The 9,696-nt window shown below is 43.3% G+C and overlaps 1 protein-coding gene across 1 annotated transcript; it reads right to left on the bottom strand.

Moving 5' to 3' along the window:
- Nucleotides 1-2,374: 2,374 nt before the first annotated feature.
- On the bottom strand, nucleotides 2,375-6,468 carry nefm (neurofilament medium). The gene is made up of 6 exons (XM_022769159.1): nucleotides 5,410-6,468; nucleotides 4,454-4,578; nucleotides 3,879-4,342; nucleotides 3,493-3,827; nucleotides 3,284-3,372; nucleotides 2,375-3,013 (listed from the first exon to the last, which is right to left on the bottom strand). The coding sequence occupies exons 1-6, from the start codon at nucleotides 6,466-6,468 to the stop codon at nucleotides 2,455-2,457; spliced, it is 2,631 nt and encodes an 876-aa protein (XP_022624880.1). The 3' UTR covers nucleotides 2,375-2,454.
- Between the last annotated feature and the right edge of the window lie 3,228 nt (nucleotides 6,469-9,696).

Genomic DNA, 9,696 nt, shown 5'->3' with positions numbered 1-9,696 from the left:
TACTAGACAGAAGCATAGACTCTAAGAATTGTTTACTGCTCATGAATTTAACTCTTCATTTTGGAGAGAAAGATTGGGATTTTCTTCTTTCAGAAATAACATAGTATACTTTCACTGAAAGTAACATGAAGGACAGACCAGGACAGTCCTAAGAGGAACTACACGAACATAAACCAGTCAGTGTCAAGAGGCCAAACTACCATAAAAACAACACATTTTTCAATTGTTAATGTATCTAAACAAAATGACAATTATCAGGGTAAGGCACAGTGATGTATGCCATTATTTATTATACTTACATGTTCTTACAAATTAAGAGAAATTATGATGATAAATCATATGAAAGTGTGGTCTGTTTTCCATTATATATTCATCATTATATATTATGTTATTTCATTAACAAGTAAAATATAAAGATTGGAACCCACTGAAATTAGTTAAGCTATATCTCTTTTTTTCAATCAGCTTTGAGTGAGAGACAGTTTACCTTCTGTTTCAACAGTACTACATCTATAATCCTCCCTAATGTGATAAAAAGCCATCTACACACAAACATTAGCCACCGACACCTGGTATCACCCAGCAGTGGCTCCATTATTTTATTCTCTTGAGTAGACATTATAGTAGGGATCATAGAGCCCTGGAGATGGGTTTGAAAAACTGATATTAAAAATCTTTTTTATGTAGTGCAATTTATTTTCAGCCTGCCTCTCAGTGATCATCATTCTCCAGCTTTATGTTGCTACTGACATAAAAAAAACAAGAACAAAACAAGCCATGTATTTAAAACATCTTGGCAAACTAGTTCAGTAGCTCATCAATCGGATCTAAGGCTGAAGGAAATATCTTTCAGCAATATATGAACAGATAAGAAGAGAAATAATTTTTTTCCATCCTTTCAGCATAAACAGATCTTATAACACCGGTTTCTCCAAAATTAAATATCCACTAAAAATTTAATTAAAATGATTAATGGTATTTAATTAAATGAAATACAAAAACATTCTTAATTTGATTAGATAGAATTAGATTCCTTGGTTGATAACTTTAGTTTTACAATTAACATTAATGGCAAGATTGTCAGATATTGAGCTACTTTTTAATATAAGTACTCCAAAATCTGAGGAAACATACAATTATGTGACCACTAGAACTTTCTCTGTTTAACTGTGAAATTGAAAATTATATATGAAGGTCATCTGTGGAAACTCTTTATTGTTACAAGTATTATGTATTTATTTGATATTATATCATTTAATACTCATTAGCTGTCTCCAGAGTCATATCAGTAATCTTACTTATTTAATGAGTAGCCTGTTAGTTAAAATAGGTGACCATATAAATCTTACATAAGATATCATTATATCTTAAAGCTGCTCATTTCATAGTCAGGCATTTATTGTAAAGCTCTTTGCTGATAAATTGCAGTACGTCTACCTACAAGCAACAACTTGGAATAGTAGATGCATACAATTGTAAAGCATAGTAGAATAATATAACATGACAAGACACAAGACTTTTTTTATTCATTGACATTTATTGAGCAAATGCTGCTGGGAAATTGTTCATGATGAGTAAAGTCATGGGATTGCAAACAGTAGCACCTCATTTATTTCTGTATTTAAATTCAAGTCCATCCTATGCATACAAGAATGCATGTATCTGCGCATTTACAGTTTTTTTTTAGTTGCACTCAGGTAAACATAACAGACACTGATAAAAAGCATGTTTAAGGCTAAGAGTTTCTTCAGTTTGTTAAGCTTTAGTTTGCTTCAGTTACTGGATGTACTGTATATGGTCATGTGTTTATCATATCACTGCCTGTGTCTTTCTTCACTATATGTCGTGTATTTATTTCTTTTTTGGCTCAGTTGGTATCTTCATGTGTCAAGTAAGGCTTCTTCAGTAGAACGTGTGTCTACATCGAGGACCCTCCCTCCTGTCTGTCCCCCTCTTTTACTTAAACTCAAAAATCCTCTTAACTTGAATAATATTTCTTTCGCTCTCCCACCCACAACGCATTTATTCCTTTTATATATTTACTCTTTTTACAGTGTATTTCTACCATACATACAGATAAGAGGGGAAAGTACTCCCCTCCCCTGAGCTAGCATGCAGAGACCCCCCTCCCACCCGAGAGCTCACCCATGAACTGCAGAAAGAAAAAATAAGAGGATAAAATGTCTCAGTCACTTGCTCCTGACCGCGGCTGCAGCGAAGCCCATTTAAAGCTTTCACTCAACATGCATTTTTGAAATTTGTAGCATTTAAGTTTTGGCTTCTCTCTATGATTTGTTTTGTATGTTTGAGAGTGGTTATCTTTATTACATCGCTCTAGCTGTATGATTTTCTTTGTTATGTTAGTTCTGGGTTGATTGCTTGTGTTCATGTCCCCTCCTCTGGCCCCTGCCTCCTACACCTCCTCGGCCGCTGGATCAGCCATCTGGAGTCTCCTCAGTCGCCCTCTGTCACCTGCTTGATGGACTGGGTGGAGTGCTTCTCTGTCTTCTTGGTGGAGACCATCTTCTCCTGCAGCACCTCCTCCACCTCCTTCACTGTCTCGGTCACAGTGACAGATTTGGTGACATGCTTGGATCCATCCTCTCCGGTGGTGATCGTCTCCACAGTCTTGGTGATTACAACTTTCTGGCTGCCATCTTCCTTCACGGGGCTCTCATCAACACCGTTAGCCATCATGTCGACTTCTTGCTCCTCATCCTTCTTGTCTTTCTCTTCTGGGCTGCTCTTATCTATATCGCCATTCATGGCAACATCTTTCTTTTCGACCGTCTTGTCCTCTGTTGTGTCACTCTTTTTCTCTGATTTCTCCTCAGCTGCTTTAGGAGCATCAGGCTTGGCGGTCTCGGCCTTTGGGGATTCAGCTTTGGGGGATTCAGCTTTGGGGGATTCAGCTTTTGGGGATTCAGCTTTTGGGGATTCAGGTTTTGGGGATTCAGCTCTTGGAGATTCAGGTTTCGGGGATTCCGACTTTGGGGACTCAGCTTTTGGGGAGCTAGGTTTGGGAGATCCGGCCTTTGGTGAGCCTTCCTTGGGAGACTCAGACTTAGGAGATGCAGGCCTGGGAGATTCAGATTTAGGGGATTCAGGTTTAGGAGATGCAGGCCTGGGAGATTCAGATTTAGGGGATTCAGGTTTAGGAGATGCAGGCCTGGGAGATTCAGATTTAGGTGATTCAGGTTTAGGAGATGCAGGCCTAGGAGATTCAGATTTAGGGGACTCAGGTTTAGGAGATGCAGGCTTGGGAGATTCAGATTTAGGGGACTCAGGTTTAGGAGATGCAGGCTTGGGAGATTCAGATTTAGGAGACTCAGGTTTAGGAGATGCAGGTTTGGGAGATTCGGATTTAGGAGACTCAGGTTTAGGTGATTCAGACTTGGGGGAGGCAGGCTTTAGGGATTCAGGTTTTGATACCTCTGTTTTGGCAGCCTCTTCCTTCTTGGCCTCAGGCTTTGCAGCTTCTGTTTTCGGAGCCTCAATCTTGGCTACCTCTTTTTCTGATTTGTCATCTGCTTTCTCATCTTTTACCTTCTTATCATCTTCCTTTTTGCTTTTGTCTGCATCATCTTTTTCCTCTTTTTCATCTCCGCTTTTGGATGCTTTGTCAGAGCCTGCATCTTCATCCTGATCACCACCTTCCTCTTCAGCATCGGCTTCCTCTTCTGCCTCCTCCTCTCCTCCACTGCCCTCTTTGTCTCCAGCCTTCTCTTTGTCAGGAGAGGCTTTAGATTCTGGAGCTTTGGCGCACAGTGCTGTCTCCTCAACTTCCTCTTCCTCTTCCTCCTCTCCTCCCTCTTCTCCTTCATCACCTCCCTCTGCATCATCCCCCTTTTCTCCCTCATCCTCTCCCTCAGCCTCACCTTCTTCTTCCTTCTCTCCCTCCTCACCACCTTCTCCTTCTCCTTCTTCTTCTTCATCACCTCCTTTTCCCTCTTCTTCTTCCTCCTCTTCCTCCTTAGTGGGTGCACTAGAGCTTACTTTGGCTTCAGTGGCGCTTACAACTTCCTCCTCCTCTCCTCCTTCTTCTTCCTCTGCCTCTTCACCCTCACCCTCTGCTTCCTCTGCCTCTTCACCCTCTTTCTCCTCCTCTTCCTCATCTCCTCCCTCTCCGAGTGTGGCAGACAGCTCTTGTGCTATCTCTGCCAAGGCCTCGTCAATGTCAGCCTTGTCATCCTCTACCCTGGTCTCCTCGATGATCTCCTCCACAAACTTGTGCTGCACCTTAAGTTTGGGAGTTTCTAATTTAGGCTTAGAGATTTTGGTGGTGACAGTCTGGCGGTAAGGGAAAGTGCTGAAGTGGGTCTCCTCACCCTCCAAGAGTTTCCTGATGGGACAATAAATGTATCCATATTTTTAAAACTCACATTTGATATAGAGAAGAGAAGCCATTCTGTAAAATTAATGTAAATGTTAATTCTAAACTACTTTTATGTACCTGTATGCAGCAATCTCAATGTCCAGGGCCATCTTGACATTGAGGAGGTCCTGGTACTCGCGAAGGTGACGTGCCATCTCCCATTTGGTGCTCTTGAGCTCATTATCCAGCTGGTGAATTGTCTCCTGAGGAAACACAGAGCAAAGACAACACAAGGTTGATTAGGTACAAGAAAACTGCATGCAGGACAAAGCTACGTTCCCTTTTACAGCTGCACAGTTGTGCAGTTTTCAAAGTCACTGCGTGGAGACTCATAGCAACGATTTACTTAAAAAACCTTTTTCTCTAATCGACCTTGCTTCAGTGTAACTCAGCTTCTTTTAATTTATCCCTCTTTTATTGCAAACTGTGTAATCTCTGTTCACAGAGAGCTGTTGTAATTTATTCTGACGCAATACAGTACTCTGGAGATGTTGAATGCCTTTTTTTCAAGGGCAGCCTCCACACTTGTTCAATGCACCCCCACCCACGCCCCAAAGTCTCAGTGATGTGATGCAGAGCCAATGAAGGCATCGACCCATGCCTCTGACTCAGCAAGACAGAGAGAGTGAGAGAGGGGGAGAGGGAGAGGGAGTCTGCTGCAGTGACTCCCTTTAACTATTTCCTAACACTTGGAAATCTCTCAAGCTTGAAAAGAAAGTGAGCTCAGTGATTGTAAGAGAAATGTAGAATCATTGTGCAGCAGAAAATGTTTGAACAACCATGAAATACAAATATGACGTTTTACTGTTATTAAGGAAGTTGGATCTTTTATAGTGCCTCTAATGTAAACTGCGTCACTATGATAGAAAATTTGAATTTTAAGCATATTTACTTTATCTATCCATTATCATTAAGTGCCGATTATTAAGTTTTAAACACACATAAAAACCATCTGTTAAAGTATGAAATTAATATTTAAAAGTCTATTCAAACTGTAGTCTATTTTCAGCTCTGTACTCGGAGCTGTTTCTCACCTGCAGGCTGGCCAGGTCGCTGTTGTGGCGGTCCTCGATGTCGTTCAGCTGCCTCTCCAGTGAGTCTCTTGTCCCGCGCACAGACTCCAACTCCACCGTCTTGGACTGCAGCTGGCGACGGTAATCGGCTATCTCATCACGGGCGGACTTTATGGCGTCCTTGTTCTGTTCAGCTGCCTCGGTGAGCTTGGCATAGCGACACATGAACCAGTTTTCCACCTGCTGCAGGTTCTGGTTGGAGTGACCCTCCAGCTCGCAGCGGATCTCCCGGAGAGCCTCGGTGATGTCTGTCTTCTGGAGGTCTTTCCTCTCCATGGTCACCTGAGAAGCCTGAATCTGGGCGATGAGGTCGCTCACCTCTTCCTCGTGGTTGTTGCGGATGAAGGCAATTTCATCCTGCAGCGACTGAACTTTCTTCTCCAACTCTGACTTCACCAACTCCGAGTCGCCCATGTCCTTCTTCAGGACACGGATAATGGCCTCTGTCTCCTCCCGGATGCGAGCTTCTTCGTCAAAGCGGTCCCTGAGCCGCTGGATGTCCTCCTCAATATGGTCGGTGTCGAGCTGAATTTGCGCCTTGTCATGGTGGATTTGCTCCAGCATCGAGCGCAGCTCCTGCAGCTCCTGGTCATAGTGGTCGCCCAGCTGGGAGCGCGACACCTGCTTCTGCCGCAGTGCCTGGATCTCCGCCTCGATCTGCTTGTTCTGCTGCTCCAGGTAGTGCACCTTGTCAATGTAAACAGCAAACCTGTCGTTGAGCCCTTGAAGTTGCTCTTTCTCATTAGATCGCTTGTAGTCTCCGTTCAGGATGGAGGTTTGATTATAATCAACGCTGTCGGCGGAGCTGAGCACCGTGGAGCTGTAAGCTCGGGTTACCGGCATATTCACGCTCCTCTTGTAAGATGTGGTCATGGTGGAGCCGGGGCTTGCTCGGGACCAAGACTGGGAGCGAAAGCCGCTGGAGGGGGTGCCGCTGGAGCGGCTGTAGCCGTAGCCGGTCGTCCTAGTATCCATAACTCTCCGGAAGGGGCTCCCTACCGTGTCCACCGGGTAACTCATCCGGTCAGACTACCGCAGGGGATGTGAGCTGGAATGAAGGGGGACCTTGTAGAAGGTGGAGGCGTGTGGCAAGTGTATATGTGGGTGTATGTGTCTATGCAGGTGAGGTGTGTATGGCTCTGCCAGCGACTGAAACCTTCTCTGCCTGCTCCTTATATATCTGAGGCTCTGTCGCTAACAAGCCAAGTCTAAGCAGTTTTCTCTCATCCATTGATGGAAGGGAGGGGAGGGCCATCCCCCTCAGGCCGTCTGCTAATGGTCCAGGGTCCCATTCACTCTGAACCACGTGGGCTGGAGGAGCTGTGTGGGTGTCCGATTTGAAAAACATAGATAGATAGATAGGTAGGTAGATAGATAGATAGATAGAAAGAAATGAGTGGCTAGTCATTGCTGAATTGATGCTGTAATTTCAGCACCATGGAGAGCGACCAGCAGTAAAGCAGTCAGTTTGTTTCCTCGGCTGAAAAACTCTGTGATAAAATTACAGCAGTGTTTTTTGTTCACTGCTTATTGAAGTGAGTTGTGAATACAAGAACTTGAACAACCACACCATGACAGTGTCTATATGTTAAATATTGCTGACAGAGTCTAATGAATGCAACCAAGTGTTTGTAGGGTTGTAGTGGTGGCAGGAGTTACAGTAATAGTACATAACGTTATATGAAAAATAATAGGCCAGTTTAATATATTTCCTCATTTGTGTTCTAGCATTCATAATGAAAAAAGAGAAGTGAATATGTGATGTGTGTGTGTGTGTGTGTGTGTGTGTGTGTGTGTGTGTGTGGGGCCATTGCTCCTGGGATATAAAAGGCTTAGCCCTGCCTTTCTGTTTATTTCTATGCTTTACAGCAGTTCTCACTCCCACATTTGATGTTACTGACTCAAACAGCTCACATTATGAAATATTTAGTTCTTTACAATAAACAATTTATTTGCTGGCATTTGTGCCCATTTAAATTGTGCTTTCTAGATTTAACAATTGTTGATTTGTTCTAAATTTGTTTTGCAGCTCTCCTAAATTTGGTAGCCTAAGTCGATGCACGTTCAGTGTATTGCTTTGGATTAACAACTTAAGGTTTGTTATTGTTGATGATAAATGTGAGTAAGCCAGTGTGGAGTTTTCCCTGGTAGGCTTTAGTGGCGGCCCCCCTTTGAGGTCGATGAGGACTGTTGTAGTGTTGTGGCCAATGTGGGCTAAGCAGGCTTGTGTGCATAAAAGTCCACCACAAGTACCAGCAAGAAGAACATTGGCAGGACCTGGTTAGTTGAGCTTGGGTTGTAGTAGCTAACATCAGTGAAATCTGAAAGGTCAAATGTTCATCCAACTATTAAAAGGGTAAATATAGATGTTCTCACCTGCAGATTGTTGTAAAGCTGGGACATTTTCAAATATATTCTCCTGTATGGGGGACACATTTGCAGTTTTATACATGCATATTTAATAACATGTACATCCCTCCCCAGTTTTAACATTTGCATATCACACAGACAAACACTTTCCTTCTGGGAAAGTATCTCTGCAGCTAGAATATCTGTAGGATCTTCACTATAGCAGGTGGTGCAAAGCTATGTGAGATTTGTGAGTTATCCATCCTTTTGCTGAGACATTTCCCCCGAACAGTGAGGCGGTGTGGTGGCTCGGCCTCACCGACAGGCTATTGATCTCCTATCAGTCTTGATGCTTCACTCTAATCTCAGGTCACTCCGGTCAATATAAAACGATTACCAATCATTGGAGGCAATGCACCAAAAAACGGCTGCATCAGTGCTTTCTGAGGATCTATCACTTAATGTATTTAATTTTGTCAAAATCATCAGTGCACTTATCTATAGTTGCAGCCATATTGTGAAGTCCTGCAACCTGAGTCATTTCTCTGCGTCTGAACTATACATGCATGAAAACTATAAACCAATAGAGATGTGTCTTAGAATTGATGTCAGGTTATCACTTTTAAAAGTCTGCTTGTCATGGATCTAGAATGTGAGCAGAAAACTTAACTCTGCTTTTCAACACCGAATTAGCCATTTGCCGTAAATCACCTGTCTGCATTTCCTTGCCCCCCCCTCATTGGCTTTCCATTGCAAGCTTTAGTCAAGCAGAGCTAATGCATCAAGCACGGCCAATTTTAGATTGCTCCAGAGACAGAAAGGCAGACAGAGAGAGAGAGAGAGGGAGGGAGAGATGGTCAGAATTACTTTCTGCTCCTGTGTGTGCGTGCCTGTCTATTTTAAGCACTAATACCCTATGTATTGTCAATGATAATACTCCAGGAGCCACACCCATAGTCTCTTCGCTTGCTGACGTTAGTGTCCTTGACCACTGCCCCATGTCTCTCTCTGTTCTGGCCCTCGTGCTGGCTGCAGGATTTCAGATGAATATATTTCACAGTTGTGCTGTTCACTCGGAGCCGCGAGGTGCTTTTGGATGCCCTACGGTGGCGTGATGTACACGGCGGAACCAGGGTGCGTGAGGGATGGGCAAGAACAGGGGAGGCATTCAACATCAGCTCTGGGCTCCAGTGCACTGCAGAAGGGTTGGAGTGTTTTCAAATGGCACTGCAGCAGAAACGGGCTCGAGCAGGCAGACGAGCCCAACCCTGTGAGCACCCAGTCTGTCCCAGCCTCCAACCTGCAGAGTTCACAGAGTTAAAAGGAGCGCATTCCCCTTTGAATGAGGTCGAACACGGGCATCTTTAGGTGACATAGTGCAGAGGCGTGTTGTTATATATGCTGATACACAGACTACAAGGACAGCATGACCTTTTATTCAGCTGATACATTGTTGAGTAGCACATATAAGTAGCAGCGTTGTGGGATAATAAAAAATAATATATGTAGCTATCCTTTGATGACATGCATAAGGGCAAATAGCCAGGATTTCAGATATAGTGAGGGATAGAGTCCAAGTCCCCTTGAAACAGTTTTTAATTTCCCAATAGTAGCGATGGACCTAAATAGTATTTCTGCCCTTTAAAGCAAGACTGTAACTTTTACTAACCAGCTGCCACTGTGACCACAAGTGACAACTATAGGATAATGGTAAATTCTCCACAACAGTGCAACTGTAGCACAGGTAGAAAACACTAATAAAGTCAGCAAACTGACTTAGTAATGTTCGTTACACACTAATAACATTAATGTTAGTGAACATCTGCCATCATAAGCTACTGTGGTTAGCAGACAAAATAAGCTTATAGCAGCAAAACCACTTTTTCAATTTATTTACTG

The sequence above is a fragment of the Seriola dumerili genome, unplaced genomic scaffold (assembly GCF_002260705.1).
Source record: "Seriola dumerili isolate Sdu_G_001 unplaced genomic scaffold, Sdu_1.0 BDQW01002273.1, whole genome shotgun sequence".
Lineage (NCBI taxonomy): Eukaryota > Metazoa > Chordata > Actinopteri > Carangiformes > Carangidae > Seriola > Seriola dumerili.
The sequence above is the reverse complement of the archived record's forward strand: the minus strand, read 5'-3'. Positions and strand labels throughout refer to the sequence as shown.

Coding starts and splice junctions, on each gene's coding strand:
- nefm (XM_022769159.1), bottom strand. CDS start 6,468: ATGAGTTACCCGGTGGACACGGTAGGGAGCCCCTTCCGGAGAGTTATG. Junction 4,579..5,409: donor GCGACCTGGCCAGCCTGCAG/GTGAGAAACAGC, acceptor GTGTTTCCTCAG/GAGACAATTCACCAGCTGGA. Junction 4,343..4,453: donor ATTGAGATTGCTGCATACAG/GTACATAAAAGT, acceptor TTGTCCCATCAG/GAAACTCTTGGAGGGTGAGG.